The sequence below is a fragment of the Perognathus longimembris genome, chromosome 14, assembly GCF_023159225.1.
Source record: "Perognathus longimembris pacificus isolate PPM17 chromosome 14, ASM2315922v1, whole genome shotgun sequence".
In the NCBI taxonomy this organism is placed as follows: Eukaryota; Metazoa; Chordata; class Mammalia; order Rodentia; family Heteromyidae; genus Perognathus; species Perognathus longimembris.
In genome coordinates, this window is record NC_063174.1 from 23155526 (window position 1) to 23177246 (window position 21721).

Consider the following 21721-nt stretch of genomic DNA (forward strand, 5'->3'; position numbering starts at 1 on the left):
CACAGTGCCACTTACGGCTTTTTCTATATATGTGGTGCTGGGGAATCGAACCCAGGGTTTCATGTATGCTAGGCAAGCACTCTTGCCACTAGGCCATATTCCTAGCCCCTCTAGAGTTATTAAGACAACACCTTTAGTGAAATATTTCAGCTGTTCTTTGTACTGCATCTGTAAATACAAAGTTATATTTTTAAAAGTCATGTGATTTTTAGTTTTTTATGTTCAAAGTCACATCTTACGTTGCCTAATAAGCCTAATGTTGTTTGGCAACTTCCTAAAGTTCTATTCTGACCCTATTTTTTAAATTATTGTTTATAATGCCTAAAACATTACTTAATTTCCAGGAAGAAACATGTATACTATCATGAAAGCTTTGCCATAAATTCAACCATGGAAGTTATTATGTGTATACATAGTATCACATCTTGAAAAACAGAGTTTTAGTGGTTATGGAATCTGTGTTTGTATAAATTTTCATTTTACATTATATTTACTCAATAACTCTAGGCAGTTTGAAGAGAACACATGAAGAAGATGAAGATTTTGGAAACATGCAAGTGGCAACTGCACAGAACGGCTGACTCAAGGAATATTAGGAGAGAGGGTAATTTCTATTGGGAAAGGCGAAAATACCAGAAAAAAATAATGTAAAAATGGGGAAAACTCAAGTAGTTTCTTTTCAATTATATGTTGCTTCCAGACATGTTTCTCTGCAACTTGTTGAGCAACGTTTTAAGAAGATATTGGACTTCTGCAATAGATAGCACTGAGATGCTGGACTTCTGCAATAGCTAGCACTGATGGTTTTCCTTTTTTAAAAACACTTTACAGTTTTATTATAAACCAAGAATTTTGGACTCGCAAAGAGGTATTATTGCAATAATGCACTTTTCATACTTGAAATTTATTTGTATGATATAAAGTTACTACTTTAAACAAAATGCAAGTTAGGGGGATTTGCTTTGAATTTGGGTAATTTATAACAGTTTCCTAGCATTTGCTAAAAATTCATTTTGTGTTCTATATATTACATTTAAAAATAATTTTACAGTTCAATTTTATGATGAAGCCTCTAACAAACATTAAACTGCAGGAATCTGCCACATGTTTTGGTATAATTCAATAACCTAATTAGCATTGTATTTAAAATTTTTGATCCCTTTTTGATCTGTAAATCATGACAGCCAGCTATCCTTACTTTAATAACTTAATCTAATTAGTGCTTCCATTCTAATTACCTTCCTAATTTGTTTATAGGGAAAAGGTTTAATTGATCAAAAAAATGTTTTGCTTTTATCATACCAATGCTCAGAAAAATGATAGTGTTAGATTTTTCAAATGACTTCCCTTTTAGCTTTTTTTCTTCAAGCCAAATGTTGCATTTATTCTTTTCAGAGTTGCCTAACCCTTTTTAACTTTCTGAAATGGTTCTAAATAGAATATAATAAACTAATGTAGCACTATTTTTTCCTAAACAAACCCCCCCCAAAAAAGTGCCTTTCATCATTTAAAAAAATTAAATGCTCATGTGACCTCTAATTAGTATGTATAACAGTAAAACATTCTTAATATTTTCTGTAATTTTTTTAAACCACAAATTAAACTGAATGTGTAAGGCTTGAAGAAGCACTACTAAATTATTTGAAATATGGGACATTTGGTTTATGTTGTATTAATGATTTTGTGAGGTTGTTTCAGCTCCGACTGGCAAGGTTTTCTTGGAAGATGCATTTATTGGGGAAAGTGACTTGTAAGTCTTGTGTATTTTCAAAAATAATTTTAATCAGTTCTTTACAGTGAGTTAATCCAAATTCCCCCTGTAATTTGCATTAGCAAAGTCACTTTATGGGTCTTTAGTTCTCTGTTTTTATTTATATCGTATAAAAGTTATTCTAAGGAAAACATTTTTGCTGTTTTAGGGGGAGAAAGTTTTTAACTTTTTGTAGTTGATGAATTAGGGTAGCACAAACAAAACTCCTTTGTATCTCACTTTTTCTCAGTCCTCTCTTGAGGTGCTTTACTGATGGGAATGATATTCCCCTCGTACCCAGAGGCACTATGCAGAGTAACTTACTACCTAAGTTACTTGCTTTGTGTTCCTCCTTTTGATGTAAAAATACAAATATCTTTTATCCAGCATAGAATGAAAATTAATTATAGAGTTATTCTGTTAAGAGTTAATTCCTGTTGGCCCTTCTGTATTCCTCTTAACTACCCTGAGAATAGTATATTTTTGATCCCTCTAAGGTCCAGTATTGTACAATTGTACAATTAGGTCATTTGGTGTAGTCATAATGGAGTCAGGTTGCATTAGGTATGCAAAACTTCTTCTTGGTGGAGAACTGGTTACCTTAGCTTTCCTGTACATGTATCACATTGGACAGGTCAGCAAACATCTCTCTTGCAATCAAATCATAATCTGTGATGCTTCATTTAGCAGATGCTCTGCTTAACATAAACATTGTAATAATGTTTCAAAAATGAGGCATCTGAGGTTTTGAAAAATTGGTTTCATAAAAACACAAATCCTTGCTAGTAATCTGACCAAAATGACAGTTTTAGCTGTTGTTAATCATTTTTAGCTGGTAATTTTCCACTCTTTCTAAGTACTATTTATCAAAATACCTGTATCTGAAGACAGGCTCTCTAAAACACTAGGGACTGCCAATCTCATAAAGGGACTAGCATCCACCCATTGAGCACAATGTTAATGTGGACAAAACATAATGTTTACTATTCTTTCATAAAAGAACACTTAAAATTTGTTTTTGTTTGGTTGTTTATCTTTATTGTTCAACTAGGTCTTCTGGTAGCTCTTATTTTTTATTCTATTTGGTTCCATTGTCTGTGATTTTCAGTTATGTTGTGATAGCCACCTGAGAAACTTAACCAATCATGATTTATATTCTAGAGGATCTGAATAATGTATGAATAATCACTCAATTTTAACATTAAATAGTAATCTGGGCACAGTTTAGAGTGAAATTACATCAAAACATAGGAAAAGTGCATTACTGTCCACTTTGAAAGTATGAAAACTATTAAAAATACTCAAGCTAGAATATCAGTATTCTTATCCTCTGATTTCACATAATTGGTTCGTGTTAATTTCTTGAGTTTTTTTTTAAAACAATACTTGCTTACATTTATTTTTATCTACTGTATGGTGGAAATGTTTTTTTTTTAAGTGTAATATATTTTGCTACCAACTCTTAACCACATAACTTTTAGAAAATATCCATTTTGGAGGAAATTTATGCTTAATCTGAGTTTAGAAGAATTATCAGAAAATGTTAAGCATGTCCTTTGTAAAAAGAAAAAAATACATATATAAGGTTCTTAATTGTCTTATTACCATGGTAATTCAAGTGATTTTGAAGTATTTAATGGCAATCTTGAATTGTAAAGTTGAGGTGTGTATATATCAGGATCTCAACCTGATGTAAAGTAAATGAGCAGTTACCTGGCAGGTTTTATTATTTTTTTTAATAACTGGTTTACCATAAACCTGTAACAAACATAGTTTCACTTCAATATTAGTTGTCTTTGTTTATAATGATCCAATAAGGAAATGATAGAAGTAGTTGAGACTTATTAAAGATTTTATTTTTTATTGACTTAGGAAAACTAGTTTCTAGGGTCATTGAGTGCTGGATTTTTTTTTTTTTGTCTTTCCCATCCATGGCAGCTAAAAAAAAAATGTACCACTCAAAATATTCAGGTTTACATGTTAAGCTCTCTTTCACAGGGAGTCACCATACCTCACAGTTCAAAGTGTATTCTATAAATCAGTAACATTGTACTGACATGTAATTGCAATTTACTATGCAGCAAAATGGTTCAAGAAGAAAATAACGTAAAGTGTGTCTATTTACCTTGTATAGGCAATTGCTTACGTTACTCTGCTTTTAACATTGTACTTTGATAAAATGCTCATGTATGTATAGGAATGTAACAGTGCAACATGCTGCTAGCCCAGGCACAAAGTATTAAAATTATTTTGTGAAGATTGGTGGTTGTATTAAAAACTGTTGTGCCATTATACCTCAAAAAGATTGAAAAGCTCATTCATCTGCTATGTCTCAAAACTTGTTTACATCTTCTGGGCAGAAATAATTTGGAATTTACTTCTACAGACTAAAAAAGGTGAATGAATATTCAGTTCTAAGAAACAGTTACGCTTATACTCCAAAATACAAGATTACTGTTTTCCTTACTGACAGAATTGTTAAAAATTAAAATTGGTGTAATTCTGTTTCACCTAAGAAAGATTTAAGAGAGGATTTTAGCAGTCCAACTAAAAGGGTTTTAATGAAGTGACAATCTTTTTTTGGCTTTGATTTATGGCTCTGGAGTGTGAACTAAGTCCCTGAACTTTTTTTTTTTTTTTTTTTTTTTTGCTCAAGGCTAGCACCCTGCCACTTAAGCCACAGCTTTGTTGGGATAGTTGATTGGAGATAAGTCTCATGGGCTTTCCTGCCCAGGCTGGCTTCGAACAATGATTCTTAGATCTTAGCCTCCTGAGTCACTGGCACCTAGCACAAATGTAAGAAGTGACTAATGATGCCACTACTAAAGTTAAAGGATTTCTTCTGGAAAGACAAAAGTAACCTTCACTAGAAAAAAATCAGTCCATCTGTATAGGCTGTCATTAGGTAAGTAGATGACTCAATTGTCAGAGTATTTCAGCTGTTTTGGAAAGATAGCAATTTAAATGGTATGAACAGAAAGATGAGAAATTGGTGCTCCTTACCTTCTAAGATAATTTTACCAAGAACACAAAAATATGTCTGTCGTAATGCATCATGATTTAACCTAATAGAGATCAGTATAAAACTCAAGGAAAATATAGACAGGATTGCAAAAGAATTCTATTCATACAAACAGGTTTAATGTTAGCATGGAATGCAAAAGATTAGAACCATTAATCCTTTGACAAAATAATCATTAAAATAAATAAAATTAACCAAGACAGTGACTAGAATACTACCACAATAATCACATTAAGTAGAAAAGCTTCCATCAACATTTTAAAGATGTTACAGATAAAGTGCCAGATTTCTAAATACCACACTCAATTTTATAATAGTTCATATTTCATAAAAATGTGACTCCAGAAAAAACATCAGATATCCAGGGGGTGAGAAAGGATCTATATGCTGAGTTGTTAATTCACTGTTTAAAAGTGATGCCCTGTAATATTTGCTCTTGGGTAGTTTTAACAATTGTATTTGACAGATAAGCAGTTGTTTACACAGAACCATATAAGTTTTTAGTAAAACATTTAAATTATTCTACCTAGCATCTAGTCACATTTTTTTATGAGATCATTCTCATTTCTTGTGCTTGCTTTTCTTGGCAGTACTTTGTTTAGGGCCTTGAGCTTGCTAGGCAGACACTCTGCCACTTGAGCCACGCCTATTTCTACTTCATTTTAAAAGCTTCCCAGTAAGTATTAAGGTCAAGAATTTCCAGTGTATAAATAATTATAATAGCCAGTTTATCTCATTTCATGTAACATGGTAAACCCTTAATGTCTACAGATTTCTTTGGAAAAAACAACACCTAATTTTAAGAGTATGGTAAGAAACAACCTTAGTAAATGTATTTATTTTTAGTGAGCAGCACATAAAGCAGACATGTAAACTTGCTAAATGTACTTGACCACTAGGAAATGAAGCCAAACTTTAGAAAAATACAATGCAAGAAAAGATTCAAGTTAAAAATATATTCCTTTGGTTAAAAATCACCCCCTTTATAATAATTCATTTGTGATCTAAACTCACAATATGTCCCAGCCCAGAGTAATCTTTTAATGTCATTACACTTGTATTAATGATGCTTTTTATTTCAGTCCAGTCTGTAGGGAGGTCACTGTGTTGTAGCAACAACATGTTGTAACTCTACAAAGAGTAAAGCCTTCAGCATTTTTACTTTAGGAACCTCCGACACATGTAGTTTTCTTCAGATACTGTATACCCAAACTTTTTATAGAAACCAACGTTTTGTGGTAGACATTCAAGAGTAATCTTATAACAGTTCAGTTTCTTGCTTAGCAGAGTAAGAGTTGATAGTAATCTGAAATTTCAAAAAAAGGTAAAGGGAGATAAAACAAATTAATCAAAACATTTTTAACAATATGAATTGTTATATAAAACAGCTTTTTAATGAGAAATAGTTTTAGAACGTGTCCTTTCTAAGAACTTATGTTAACATTAAAAGTCTGTCATCCTTTGTAAAAGTATGGCCAACGTTATTTCATAAAATAATTTATTCCAGCAGCCAAGGATATAGCTCATGGTAAAGCACTTGCCCAACATGTACAGGTCTTGGGTTCATTTCCCAGCACTGTTTTTGTTCTAAGTCTGTTCCAACTCTACATTCTCACATAAAATGGGTACATAACAGCTTTGTTCTTTTTCTTTTCTGCCAGTCCTGGACCTTGAACTCAGGGCCTGAGCACTGTCCCTGGCTTCTTTTTGCTCAAGATTAGCACTCTGGCACTTGAGCCACAGGGCCACTTCTGGCCATTTTCTATATATATGGTGCTGAGGAATCGAACCCAGGGCCTCATGTATTCGAGGCAAGCACTCTCGCCACTAGACCATATTCCCAGCCCTGCTTTGTTCTTAAGTCACTTTTTGTTTTGTTTTTGGTGCCAGTCCTGGGGCTTGAACTTGGGGCATGGGTGCTGTCTCTTATCTTTTTTTGCTCAAGGTTTAGTGCTCTACCACTTGACCCACAGCTCCACTTCTGGCTTTTTAGGTGCTTCAGTGCAGATAAAAGTCTCATGGACTTTCCTGTCCAGGCTGGATTTAAACTGCAGTCCTTAGATCTCCTGAGTAGCTAGGATTACAGGTGTGAGCGAGCCACAGGCAACCAGCCTCAAGTCATTCTTAAAGCTAATTTAATATTTTAGAATACAGATCAAGTTACTCAAGATTTGTCTAATATGATGTGGACACAAAGCAAAATAGTATACGTCTTTGTAAATCCTTAAAGAATCAGAACATCATAAAAGTGTAATTAACTGCCATAAGAGATAAAAAAACAAGGAGTATTCATTTTTTGTAGGGTTTGCTAATGTCTAAACAGACAAATTATTTTCTTCAGTTTTTGGGCTTAAACTTAGGGTCTGGGCACTGTCCCTGAACTTTTTTTGCTCAAGACTAGTTTTCTACCACTTTGAGCCAAAGACCCTCTTCCTTTTCTGGTGGTTAATTCGAGATACAGTCTCAAAGACTCTTGCCCAGGATGATTTTGAACCACAAACCTCAGAGTCTTAGCCTACTTAGTAGCTAGGATTACAGGCCTGAACCACTAGGAAACCTTGATTCAAAAAGTTAAGGCCTGTTAAACGGACTGCAACACTACATAGAAGTTGATCTATTTGGTTGACCAAATACCTAGATTCGTATAGGTGCATGGCTCATGCTTAATGTTTACTAAGTGGACTCCTTAAAATTCAAAAATGATAATAAAATTCTTATAAAATAGTCAATAATGTTTAATAACAGTTAAACATTTCCTTAGGCACATCATCTGACTTGCTCATTGTTTCCTATTAATAAGGGAACACTACTTCTAAAAGTTGACTTCACGATGTTATTCTTGGGAATGCATATACTTTCAGTTTTCAGATTCTGAGATGAAGCTATATTTGTTGACGTTCTAAGCTATAGAAAGAATGAGTTCACAATGAAGCTCAGGAGGCACTTCAGAATAGGACGAATTTTAAGATGAGAATATTGGGTTGGGGATATAACTCAAAGCAGGTACCTTGCAAAAGGAAAGCTCTTGATATAATTCCTAGCATCCCAAGATAAAAAAAGCTTCATATTGGCAAGAAAAATGTAATTGAGTAGTACCTAATTAGCCCGGGGTTACCTTGTTTCTACTTACTTACAATTTGCCAAGCTGTTTTCCTCTGCATTCATCACTAACAACAACGTCTTCCACTCTTCCTCTCTGAAAATATTTAATATATTCAAAGAATTGAATATTAAAACTTGTTTAAAACTAAACCAACAAGTCATTATCAATAGAATTTCTAACTATCATAGAGACAATCATTTCTCAGAATTCTTATCACCAAAGTGTAATTTTCTCATAAACAACATAACCATCATTCTAATCCTTGCTTAACAGCAATTTATTACAGACCTCCAAGTAAAATTTCCTGTTTCTAGCATAGAAACTCCGCTGGTAGGCATGCCAGTAATCCCACTCACAGGAAGTAGAGAAGATTGCTTGGCATAGAAGCTCAGGCTTGCATGTGGCTCGAGTGGTAGAGTACTTGCGTAGCATGCACCTGAATTTAATCCCCAATACCAAAAGTCAAGCCTCCTAAATACATAAATTACAGAATACACTAAGTATTCCACTAAGTATTCCTATCTTTTACTCTGTCATTTAGTGTCTCCCACTTTGGTTTTATTCTTGGATATGAGCTCATGTGAGAAAAGGCACTGTAACTTACATACCAGAAATGTACAAACTGGAACAGATAATGTTCTACAAGCTTTGCCACCTAAAAACTGATGTTGTCTTTGAAAAAAAATCAAAAAACATTGAGTCAAACATACTCCTGAATTCCATGATTCTTGGTTAGAAAAACCAGCTACTGTGCAGGGCTTTTTTCCCCTATGGCTATACCAAATCTATTACAGAAGAAGATTAGCAAATAACTTAAAACACTTGCCTACTTTACTGAGGAGCATTAATGAGAGACATACCTTAGCACAGGAATGGATGAATTTATGTTCTATTATCAGAGTTGCAGTAGCAACAATCTGTCCTAGGGTCACATCTTCTACAACTGTAACATAATAGTCCCCAGATTTCCTCATATGCTCAAAAGATTCTGTGGAAATGACCAGTATTGATTAGACTACGTTTGTACCTTTACATTAATGTGCTAGTAAAATAAGACTGATCCGGCTATTTTTCTTTTTTCTCGGCCCAAAACCATGACTGCCACTTTTGCCCCCTCACCAGCACTCTTACCAACTGCATCACGCCTCCATCCCCCGATCCAGCTATTTTACAATATCTTCGTTACTTATACTGCCTATTTTTTTAACCTTTTTAACTCAACAAAACTCAGAAAAAAACCTTCAAATTTTAACAAGCAGTGGTTATAACCTGTAATTTGTAATCTTGGTTTCAAAATGTTTTGACGAAAGTTTTGTTTTCCTTTTTTGTTGTTGGTTGTAGGACTTGTACTCAGGGCCTGGGTACCATCCTGAGCTTTTTCACTCAAGGACAGTGCTCTACTACTTTGGGCCAGTGCCACTTCCAATTTTCTGGTGGTTAATTGAAGAGTCTCAAGGACTTTCCTGTGGAGGTTGGCTTCGAACCACCAAATAACAGCCTCCTGAGTAGCTAGGATTACAGGCATGAGCTACCAGAGCCCAGCTAAAAAAAGGTTACTTTTGTAAAACAAAACAAATTCCAGCTATATTGGAAAAGCAGTTTACCTATATTACCCACTTACATGAGAAAGTGACTAATCTGTTGATAAATTCCAGCTATATGAACAAACAAAAGCAGGTATCAAAACTCAAATTGTTTGTTTTTTATTTCCATTTTTTTAAAAAGCCATATAGTACTTACTCATAAACTGCTCAGGGTTGACAACTCCAGTCTCTGTCAGCTGGCCCAGTACTTTAAAAAAACCTAGTTTCAGAAAACAGTATGAAAAGAAATATCCAGGTGGGATATAGGGAATTATTTCTTCAAAAAATTTCCCTGGGCAGGCTAATATGGCCTAGCAGAGTGCACGCCCCGCATACATGAAGCCCTGGGTTCAATTCCTCAGCACCACATATAGAAAAAGCCAGAAGTGGTGCTGAGGCTCAAGTGGCAAAGTGCTAGCCTTGAGCAAAAAGAAGCCAGGGACAGTGCTCAGGCCCTGAGTTTAAGCCCCAGAACTGGCAAAAAAAAAAAAAAAATTCCTAGCCGTGTGCAGCTCCATTTCTGGCTTTTGGGTGGTTAATTGGAGATAAAAAGTGTCACGGACTTCAGCTCAGGCTGGCTTTGAACCACAGTCCTCAGATCTCAGCCTAAGGAGTAGCTATGATTACACAAGAGCTAATGATTTCCAACTCCCACATTTTGTTGTTTTAGTCTTTATTGCTGGAGGCTAGCACTCTACTACAAAAGATAAACCTCCACTTCTGGCTTTTTGGTAATCAACTGGAGATAAAAGTCTCAAGAATTTGTCTGCCCTGGCTGGCTCCAAACCTCCATCCTCAGATCTCATCCTGAGTAGCTAGGGTTACAGGCATTAGTCATTGGTTGGCTCCTAGTGATCTTTCAATTATTGTAGTTTTAAGAAAATTAAGTGAACCTGTTGTTCTTTCTATAATATAACAAAGAATGATAGGTTTCACCGTAATGAAGTCACCCCCCACCCCTCCAAAGGGAGGGGATTCCTGGTTCTTCCTAGAGTCCACCATTCAGTCTCCAGCAAAAAGATGATAAAAGGATGGATTTATTGGGGAAGTAAAAAGCGAACCGACTGGCCAGGGTCGCAGCCCTGGCCTGGTTATAAAAGGCAAACATCACATAGTCAAACCTGCCACACGCAGGTGTGTTACAACACTTACAGAGCATGCTAGGTCACATGCAGGTGCCAATGGAGTTATAGTCTCTCATAGTATCTGCTTGAACCAACCTATCATTCTAGTTAGAATTGTTACCATGTATTTGGTGGGGCTCACATAATGCAAGTGGAAACACCTACTCATGGGAGGGCACAGGTTTAACCTTGAACTTCCTTGAACCTTCCACACCTCAGGTGGTCAAACAATTTACACAATCTTATCACAGTGAAGGGGAACTTCCCTGGATAGAGCAAGGGAGATCTTAGTGAAAATGGAGTCGGCTTCTGCTCTCTTTAATTTGAGAGGGAGTCATTCTGACACCCCTCAACAGCCAGTGATGGTGCTGGCCAGATCTGACCTCCATATTACATTCACCAGTGATTTTTGCCTGAACAAAAATTGTGGAATAGTGCTTCCTTTAAAATCCAGTAATTATATAGTTCATTACAGTTAATTATAGTTCAATGTAGTTTGTGTGCCAGTTTTCCCCAAATATGTGATTTGGTTTAAAGCAGAAATTCCTAGTATGACAAAATATATTTGTAAAAATAAAGTATTGATAATATACGTTAAGACTACAGTTTTAAAATTCTTAATTTCATTGTTAATATGAAAAGCAAATTTACAACTTTTGAGTCTTTTATACTCAATAATTAATCTGACCAAAATTAGTTTCTTTATATTTGTACCCAAAAAGAAACAGGAGTAAATGTTGACAGGAAGAGTGGGGACAGGGCAGGTCCTGGGGCTTAAATTCAGAGCCTGGACTGGCTTCAAATTGTGCTCCTCAGATCTCCTGAGTAGCTAAGATTGCAGGCATGAGCCACTGGTACCCAGGAAAATGTTAACTTTTAATTACTAAAGTTTAACGGAATTATTTGGAAATTTAGATGTTAATACATATAAATAAAATTCTATAAACTTATCCAAGAAAAAAGTATTTCTACCCTCATTTCCAAGTTTCTTGAAGACTTCCTTATATATTCTAAATGACAACTTCCCTTTTGCTTATCAAAAATATCCTTTTTAAGGAGCACTGTTAAAGTTCTGTGAATATTCTCAGGGTGAAGAAACTTTCCTGCTAAGGGTCATTTAGATATTTATAAAAATCTACATTTACATAACACGTAATAACTAATAGCAGATTAATAAAGTACAAATAGGTACATATGCATGCATATATATCAGATTTATATGTATGCACACACTTTAATTTCTTGCAGCATTCAAGAAGCATATGCATCTGTCTGGTCATGTTCCAAATGATTTCAGGGTTTCATTTAGCCTGTTGGCCAGATATTTCCCTGTACAGTGGTAGCCATACATATAGATTCATTGGAATTAAGTATCCTAGTCATTTTTGTTTATTGTTTTTGTTAGTCTTAGGACTAGAACTCTGGGCCTAGGCACAGTCCCTGACTCTTCTGCTTAAGGCCAGTGCTCTACCCCTTTGAGCCACAGTGCCACTTCCCATTTTCTGGTTAACTGGAGATAAGAGTTTGAAATCCTGGACTGGCTTTGAACTTCAACCTTCAGATCTCAGCCTCCTGAGTAGCTAGGATTACAGTCATGAGCCACCTGCACCTGGCTATCCCACTCATTTTTTAAACAGTATAAAAAGTAGTCCAAAAGTTTTAACTTGACAAATGAATACATATAAATAAAATCCTGTAAATGTATCCATACCTCTGTTTAAGTCGGCAGTACAAAGAGGCCTCAAAACCAGACCTTCTCCAGGGTGTGTTGGGGAAATAGCTGGAGAAAATGTAGCTGTGTTCTGACTCCAGTCCACTTCTTTGAGTAGACTTGGGTCAAACATAGGAGTGTCATCAGGTTTCATCTTTCCAGTAAGACCTACAGTAAGATTTTAAATATTAAAGCATTATATATTTAATAAAGAAAAATCATGATGCTTGATAGAGAATTTCTTCATTTAAATGACTGGTAAGAATTATACAGGCTATTTTACTTTAACCTATCCATAGTCTAGTTCCACAACCACTGATAGAAAAGACGAGCTTACTCAGATAGAAAATGGATTATTCAACCTTAAAATAATCCTATTTTCTAGTAGGTCTTTTCATGGTATTTTTTTACTTGTGGGTTCTAAGTTTTACACTGACATTTTATGGGCTGTTAAAAGTTTTTAGATTATATTCTTGTGTTTTATTATTGGATTTATAAATCATTTGTTAACCTTGTCACTAAAAACTGAGTATGTAGCATGTTTTAACATGAACCGTGAATAGAAGGTAATTGATGAGCTACTCAAATTACTTGACTATTCTGTGTAGTCACAATTCTGTATGGCCTTGTTGCTACAACAGATGTACTGTTGCTTTTTGTTATCAACATTTTAAACAAAATTTGCAATGTAATTGTCAGCTGTATATAGACAGTTTAAGAAAGGATAGCTAATGTTTAGTTGGACAACAGTGGCTCAGCTTACAATCAGAGCTACTCAAAAGACTGACATTTAGGGGCTGGGAATATGGCCTAGATAGGGTAGGTAGAGTGCTTGCCTCATATACATAAAGCCCTGGGTTTGGTTCCTCAGCACCACATATATAGAAAAAACCAAAAGTGGCGCTGTGGCTCAAGTGGTAGAGCACTAGCCTTGAGCAAAAGAAGCCAGGGACCAATAGTGCTCAGGCCCTGAGTTCAAGCCCCAGGACTGGCAAAAAACAAAAACTAAGATTTGGAGGGTCAGAGTGTACTGCTAAGCTGGGTCAAAAAGGCCTAAGACTCCATCTCCAGCTAAGCAGCAAAAGACATGAAGGTGTGACTCAATGTTAAGGTGCTAGCTCAACAAGTGAACAGGCAAATTCCATTACCACACACATACACAACACACAAAAGTAATGCTTCATGATAATGAAAAAATGACCATTTGTGCTTTCCTCAGACAGAGTAGGAAAAGTTCTCACTAGTAATCTAATAAAACTGAGACTGAATAACAAGCGTAAGAACAGGAGGGCAGAAAGTCTTACAAAGCACTCAGAAGCACAAAGCTTGTTAAAAAAAAAAAAAAGAAAAGAAAAGCAGAGTCTTCCTATAACTATTAGGAGACTACAACAACCCCTGGCTTCCACTTCTTTTCCTATACCCAAGGAGATTTATAGACAGAGCAACTTTAAAAATATATTTTAAAGATAATTTTTCCAATAACCTACATCCCAAGTGTTTCTGTTTTATAATTCACAATGTTTTGAGTATTCTTAACTTTTCCTTAAAGGTGGTTTCCGTTTCTACCTGCATAACTACAGCAGTAAGGATGCAGAAGTGTATAGCCTTTGGGAAAGCAGTGTGGAGTAGTATCATTTTTCTTTTTGTTTGTAGCGAGTTCACACTTGAGACTCTGTGCTTGACAGGTGTTTTACAAGTTGAGGCATGCCCCCAGCCACTTGGATCTCATTTTTCAAATAGGGTCTTTTTCCCCAGCCAGCCTGGACTACAACCCTCCTATGATTCATACTTCCATGTAGCTCCGATTATAGGTACATACTACTACACCCAGCTTTTTATTGGTGTCTAGGGTCTCACAGACCTTTTGCTTGGGCTGGCCAAAAACTGAAATCCTTATCAGAGCCTCCAGCTCCAGTAACTAGGCTTACAGGAATGAGCCACCTAACCCTAATATATGCCAGATTCCTTTTTACTTCAGTGATCCTACAGGTAATTATGGTGTCTGTTTTTAACAGATGAGAAAGCAAAGGTTTCTGACAGTAACTTGCCCAAGGCAACAAAACTGAATGAATTTAAACTCTTGAATGGAAATAACATGAGCCTTTGGAGTCCTGTTACTCAAATGCCAATTGTGCTTGGCCAAAGTATTTAAGTTCTTAGACAAGTTCCTCATTTGTAAAATAGACATGAAACTATTTGAAGGTAAAAAGAATTCTGTCTAGCACAAAGTGGCTGGCACACACACTGCAAATACTCAACATGATCTAGTTTAAATTTGTTGTATAAATCCTTACTAGTTTTCACCTTTATGAATAAGGCAGTGTGCTAAGCACAGTGACTATTAAATAATGACAAGCCAGGCCTAGTGGCTCACACCTATAATCCTAAAGTTGAGATTGGGAAGACCAAAGTTCAAGGACAGCCTGGGCAAAAAGTTTGAGACTCCTCACAGCTGAGGAGAGAGGCTTGAGATTGGGGGGTGGGGGTGGGGAGGGAGGGTTCCAGGCCAGCAGAGACATAAAAGGTTGCTAAACTCCATCTGAATGGAAGAAGCTAGGCATGGTGAAGAATGCCTGTAATACCAGCTACTGCAGAAAGTATAAGAGGATTTCCATCTGGGCAAAAATGGAGACCTTAGCTTAAAAAGAACAAGTGGGTAAAACGCCTGGTGGTGTGGCTCAGGTCTAGAGTGCCTGCCTAGCTCGGAGTTCAGGCCCCAGTGCCATGAAAAGAAAATGATGAAAGTTACCATTCTTAAGACAGGAAAGAGTACAAGTGTAGTTCACTAAACACTAAGTTGATTTTAGGGCATGCATTCCAGTGTTCCTTCCTGATAATTGGACCCCTGAGGTTCTGTGTGTAATCCCACATGAAATATGGATAACATTTTCCAGGCATGCAAATTAAACAGTACTTACCAATAAAGTAAAATCAGAACAATTAGATGCTAAGCAAGAAAATACTAAAATTTTAAGTTCCTCAAGGCAGCATCCTAAACATTTTGATGATGTGTTTTGTAGTAAGCATGAAATATAAAGAAAGCCCAAAAGGAAATAGGTGAACATTAACAAACTTTCAAGTCAATTAGAGCCAGGTGTGGTGGCTCAAGCCTGTAATCCACTACTTGGGAGGTGGAGATCAAGACCATACAAAGTGTAAGAGACTCCATCTCCGTTAGGGAGTACAGTGGTGCATACAGCAACCTGAGCAGTAACACAGCAGGGGGGAGGTGTCATAGCCCTGGACAGCCCAGGTTAGGAGACCCATCCTCAAAATTAATAAAAGCAAAACCAAAAATAGGAGTTGGAGGGGTGGCTCAAGTGGTATAGCACCTGCCTTGTAAGCCTGAGGCCCTGAGTTCAATTCCCAGTACTGAAAAAAAGAAGATAACTAGATTTTACTTTCCATAACGTTTTCAATAAAATGTAGCCTGGGGGCTGGGAATATGGCCCAGTGGCAAGAGTGCTCACCTCACATACATGAAGCCCTGGGTTCGATTCCCCAGCACCACATATATAGAAAAAGCCAGAAGTGGCGCTATAGCTTGAGAGCTAGAGTGCTGGCCTTGACCAGTAAGAAGCCAGGGGCAGTGCTGGCCCTAAGTCCAAGCCCAAGGACTGGAAAAATAAATAATAAAATGTAGCTTGGAAAATACATAAAATAGAGTTAGGTATTCCTGTGAGCAAGAAGGGGAAAGAATTAGGATTATAAAAGCTTTAATTTTTACCAGTAAATATTACTTTTTAACAAAGAGTTCTATGGTGTCATTTTGCATGCTACCACAAATTACACAGCTAGTCCTTCCAAGCAGAATGACTTCAGACTCTGAGCTTATACAGATAATCTCCATTTTATTGTGTACGAGTTTAAAATTTAACCAGAGGGACACTTGGAACTGTGCTTCGGAAATGAAAATTTAAGATGAGGAAAAACCATTCTGGAGAGAAATTACCGTCCAGTATAACCAACCAGCAGGCATACGTTATACCTGCACTCAGCACCCAGCAGGCTGAGGCGCAGATCAGAGCATCAGAGTTGTGGCAAGCCAGGGTTACGTGTGAGCGACATAACAAGGCCTTGTCTAAAAAAAGAAAGATGTTTAAAAGTTGTATGAGCTATTAAAAAAAACATACTTAAGGATCACTTTATCTCACGTCTTCAAATAGGAAATTTCTTCCGGTGCTTAACCAATATGCTGGCAAAGAAAAAGCAAGAGATGATTAGATACCAAATTCCCAAAGGATTTTAGGAAAGAACAAAATAGGGAATGTTATTTGATTTACAAAACAAATATACATCATGAAGTGTATATTGAGATGCTCAAGTACTACGAAACTAGCAGCTTCACTAAATAAAACTGCCTAGTTTGAAGCTAAGTGCCAATGGTTATTATGGTGTTTAAAACAATCTTAAGAAGTCCCAGAAACATCCACGTTGTGTGGAGGCTCCACAGAGGGCATGAGCTGTGTCCTCTATCTGTATCCTCACTGTGTCTAGTAAACGAGTCATGCTGAGGGAGACAGGAATCCCCAAGACACAGCCATTCTCACAGGAAAGGTCAGACGCTCGAGTGGCAGTGAGAAAAAAGCAACTCTAAAAAGCCTCTACTTAAAACCAGCACAGTATCACTTCTGCCCACATTCTACTGGCCGGCTGGCCCACCTTGACCAGGGTTAGTGGGTAGGGAAGCATAGTACCTATAGACACAAGAGAATTGTAAACAAATGACAACTTTCTACCACAACTTTCCAGTAACAAGAGTTAATCATTGGGGCTGGGAATATGGCCTAGTGGCAAGAGTGCTTGCCTCATATACATGAAGCTCTGGGTTCAATTCCTCAGCACACCATATATAGAAAATGGCCAGAAGTGGCGCTGTGGCTCAAGTGGTAGAGTGCTAGCCTTGAGCAACAAGAAGCCAGGGACAGTGCTCAGGCCCTGAGTTCAAGGCCGAGGACTGGCTAAAAAAAAAAAGTTAATCATTCCCCCCCCAACTGATTTTTATATGTTTCTATCACTAGCTGCTAAAGAAACAGATGAAAACATCTCCACTGTAGCCATGATGAATGATTCTGCTAAAGGTAAAAGATCAAAGAACTGCCAGTAAAACAAAAGGTGAATAGCCCTAACTCAGTCATGACGCTGTGAAGATGTCATTTGTGGTTGATAGGACTCAAACCTTATCAAAAACCTAATCATAAATAGCAGAGGAGTGATAAAAGTATTGTATACATAAATGGACTTGTTAAACTCCTACGTACAAGTAACTGATATCAATTTTAAAAAAAAACCCATCTGTCTGATCCAGGTGGCTCATGCTTGTAAATCCTAGCTACTCGGGAGGCTGAGATCCAAGGATCAGGGTTCAAAGCCTGCCCAGGCCGTAAAGTCCATGAGATTTATTTCTAATTAAGCACCAAAAACTGGAAGTGGCGCTGTGGCTCAAAGTAGTAGAGTGCTGAGGAGCTAAGGGACAGCGTCCAGGCCCAAAATCCAAACTCCATGACACACACAAAAAAACAACCCCTAATCATAAGACACACCTGTAATTCCAGCACTAATGAAGGGGCAAGATCTTGAGTTCATAGCCACACTTACACAGAAAAACAAAATCATAGAAAATGTACTAGACATGTAGAGATCAAAAAAAGTTTTGATGGTCACCACTCTTGTACTTAAAGTTTGGTTATATGATCTAATGTTTTTTTTTGTTTGTTTGTTTTATCCTTTTGTCTTAAAGAAAATAAAAGGGAAACACTACTCTTCCCCAAACCCCCCAAGAATGGTTCCTTTCACTACTAAATGTGCATTTCCAAGGCCAATATATTTCCTAGCTCTGGCCTAGCAAATGGATAACCATTACTGGAAAACTTAGGTACAGGTCACATTTCAGAAAATCAAGAGATTTCCACACTGTCACAGTGGATCACAAAAACCATACGCCAAGCCTAGTATACAAACACTAATATTGGACAATAGGCCTTCATTTGACTGATAATTTTTATTTTATTTATTTTTTGGTTGCTTGTGGGGCTTGAACTCAGTCAGGGCCTGGTCACTGTCCCTGGGCTCTTCAACTCAATGCTAGCGCTCTACCACGAGCGCTGCAGTGCTACGTCCGGTTTTCTGGTGATTAATTGGAGATGAGCCTTCTGGACTTTCCTGCCCAGGCTGGTTTTGAACCCTGATCCTCGGATCTCCGCCTCCTTAGTAGCTAGGATTACAGGCATGAGCCACTGGCTCCCGGCTACACTAATAATTCTTAGACACAATTTAAGAAATTTCATTTTTCAGCCTCTATCAGATAGATGCAACTAAGAAGGTGCTAGGAAAAAACAACAAAAAACAAAAAAACGGAAAGCAACATTTGTAGACACCAGAGATTTGAAAACCAGGTACCAGTGCCTCAGGCCTATAATCCTAGCTACTTAGGAGGCTGAGATTTGAGGAATACTGTTCTTAACCAGCCTGGGCAGGAAAGTCCCCGAGACACTTAGCTCCAATTAACTACCAAAAAGCCAGAAATGGAGCTGTGGCCAAAAGCGGTAGAGCCACTAGCCTTGGGCGTAAAAATTTAAGAACAGTGCCCAGGCCCTGAGTTCAAGCTCCAGAACCGGCGCGCGCACACACACACACACACACACAACGTACAGTTGATGCAGAAATCTAGAAAACCCAAATCTAAATGTAAACTGTCATTAGATAAACGGTTGATTAATTGTAGACATTGCTTCAGGGGCATCTTCGGTGCATGGTGGGTGGGGAAGGCGAGGACCTGTCTATATCCATTTAACAATTTAAATCTTTGGACCTAAAGAATATTTCATCTGATGAAATTTCCAACAGATGTTTTTGATGGTATCCTTGATCTTTACCCTCTTGGCACTCCCCCCATTCCCCTGGCGGAGGGAGGCGCAGGGGACTTTCTGGGACTTGCCTCGGGGTAATTCTCAGTGAGTGAACTTGGCGGTGGACTCCACTACTTTCCCGTCCAGAGCTCCGCGGGCGCCAAGCCGGAGTCAGCCCGAGGTATCTAACAGGTAGCGCTGTCTCCCTATCGGGACCATAAAACATCCAAATGATTTCCGAGATGCATTCTCGTCTCCGTGACTGTCCTCACCAGACGCATCCCACAGTGGTCTGCTCGGTTTTATTCGAGAATTCCTCAAGCGCTGGGCTTCCATAGCGTCAGCGCCTACGGCAGGAACCAGACCGCCGGGGTCGCCAGGGTAGAGGCCGGGAGAGAAGACAAAGGACGCCCCTCTCCGCGGAAGGCCCCATCGCGGACTGCGGCCGCGGGTGCTCCGCTGCCCGTACTTGGAGAGGCTCCGCGCGAAGGCGGCCGAGCCCGCCAACAGCCGGGCCGGGCCGCGCGGGCTGAGCTCCCGCCCGGACCCTGCCGCGCTCAGACGCGACTCCGCGCCGCTTCCCCGGAGCCCGGTCTCCACTCCATGCCCCCCGAGACTGCCCAGCCGGGGCCTGGCCCGCCGTGGCGTTCGGTAAACCCCTCGAGGAAGCCCCGCCAGGCCCCGAGAGCACGGCCCGCTCCCGCTTCCCAGCCCCGGCCCGGTCCTCACCCGCCGCTGGGCTCAGCAGTCGGCGCTCCCCTCCAGGCGCGTCGGACTCTCCCTTGCCGGTTTCCTCCGCACTCGATCCGGATCTGGATCCGGCAGCAGCACCAGCTCCACCTCCACCCACACCACAGCCGGGAACCGGTACCCAGACGTGGCAGAGCCCACGCCTCCGCCCCGCCCCTGCCCCGCACGCAGGGCGCGCAGGCGGACGTCGTAGAGGACGCGTGGCCGGGAGGGGCTAGAGGTCGAGGGGCGGAGCTCGGGGCTGATGGGCGGGGCTACAGGCGGAGATACTGGACTGCTCAGCGTGAGGGGCGGGGCTACTGCGCGGCACTGGGGTCTGGGGCGGGGCTATGGCTTAGGGGCGGGGCTATGGCTTAGAGGCGGGGCCTCGTGCTTCTATCCCGCACCCGGACTAAAAACCTGCCCTTGGGAATATGGCCTAGTGATAAAGAGCTCGCCTCGTACATGTGAAGCCCTGGGTTCGATTCCTCAGCACCACATATATAGAAAAAGCCGGAAGTGGCGCTGGCAGAGTGCTAGTTTTGAGCAAAAAGAAGCCAGCACTGTGCTCAGGCCCTGAGTTCAAACCCCAGATCTGGCAACAAAAACTAAACCTGCCCTCCAGGTGAGCCTCCCAGTCTCTTGCTGTCTACCTGGAGGCGTGTGTTATGTTTGAAAGCACTAGAAATCGGCTGTGTAGCAAGGGCTCGCCCTCTTCATTTGTCCCTTGTGGTCCCTTTCCTCCCCACGCAGCCCATCCGTTAGGATTGTGTTACTCACTGGCAGCTCACACCTTTCACTCGCAGATTCCTGAGTCATATTCCCTTCCTCTTGAAGCTGTGACTTGGAACCGCGGTGTTCCCAGGGATGCTTACAGGATGGGCGTGGGGTTGCAACAGTGGGTCTCAACTGCAGTGGTTTGCCTTCCACGGAGATGTGGGCAATGTTGGGAGCATGCTCAACCTCACACCTGGGTAGGAGAGGTTCTGGGTGGGAAGGGCACTGGACTCTGCAGGTGGACTTCACAGGCTGCTACACGGCTTGGAATTTACAGGCCAACAACCCCCTGCAACAGGGCTGAAATGTCAGTTGCCGAGATTGGAAAACCTTGGTTAGGAAAAGAAAGATGACTTTTGTCTGAGGTCTCATTTCCAAAGTATCTTACATAAGTAGCATTATCCACATTTTACAGATAGAGAAGCAGAGGTTCTGAGACCTTAAGTAATTTACAGCCACATAGTAGTAGCTCCTCTTACTAAAATTACAACAGAATCAGTAACCATGTTCAAGCCAGGTGCAGGCAGCTCACACCTCGAATCCTATCTACTCAGGAAGCTGGAAGATAAGAGCTGAGCTAGCAGAAAAGTCCAGTAGACTCCATTCTCCAAAACAACCTGCAAAAAGCCTGGCTGGAGATGTGGCTCAAGGGGCAGAGTATCCGCTGAACAAGTAGGAGGCCCTGAGTTCTATATCTAGTATTGCTCTTCCCCCCCAAAAAATAGTTGCAAGAATTCATATCATAGATCATCAAACAAATTACGTTTTATCTCCTTGGTGCAATTTTTTTGAGGCAGGGTCTCACATTCATCAGTGTTGATGGAATTGGAGAGCTTCTTCTTAACTACTGGTTCTTACATTCTCACTTTCAGTACTAAGGAAGAGGATGGTATCCAGTTTCTGTACTTATCTCTTTTATACAAGTGTATATAATATATACGTATACACACATATAAGAGAATATATAAAGGCTAAAGTCCTTTGTACACCCATGTACAAAGGACTAGTGTTAAACACTAGAGTCCTATTTTCTTACCAAATGCTTTCAAGGAGTTTTCCAAAGCAAAAGAATCC

General features: G+C 39.3%; 2 protein-coding genes across 5 annotated transcripts in view; one reads left to right on the forward strand and one right to left on the reverse strand.

The window, feature by feature from the left end:
* Styx (serine/threonine/tyrosine interacting protein) overlaps positions 1-4053 on the forward strand; it is a 28320-nt gene extending 24267 nt beyond the window's left edge. Inside the window, exon 11 of the mRNA XM_048362988.1 lies at positions 508-4053. Coding sequence (XP_048218945.1) covers positions 508-581 — 74 coding nt within the window. The 3' untranslated portion in view covers positions 582-4053. The remainder of the gene's footprint in view (positions 1-507) is intronic.
* An 819-nt stretch (positions 4054-4872) lies between these two features.
* Positions 4873-20054, reverse strand: Gnpnat1 (glucosamine-phosphate N-acetyltransferase 1). Of its 4 annotated transcripts, XM_048362993.1 has the most exons (7): positions 19871-20054; positions 16427-16488; positions 12294-12461; positions 9616-9678; positions 8736-8863; positions 7907-7968; positions 5612-6078 (listed from the first exon to the last, which is right to left on the reverse strand). In XM_048362993.1, the coding sequence occupies exons 3-7, from the start codon at positions 12445-12447 to the stop codon at positions 5931-5933; spliced, it is 555 nt and encodes a 184-aa protein (XP_048218950.1). In that variant the 5' UTR covers positions 12448-12461; positions 16427-16488; positions 19871-20054; the 3' UTR covers positions 5612-5930. The 4 variants fall into 4 exon arrangements, with proteins under 4 accessions (XP_048218948.1, XP_048218950.1, XP_048218949.1 ...); XM_048362992.1 differs by lacking the exon at positions 16427-16488 and having other exon boundaries at positions 19871-20052; XM_048362990.1 differs by lacking the exons at positions 16427-16488; positions 19871-20054 and adding an exon at positions 19414-19791.
* Positions 20055-21721: the final 1667 nt, after the last annotated feature.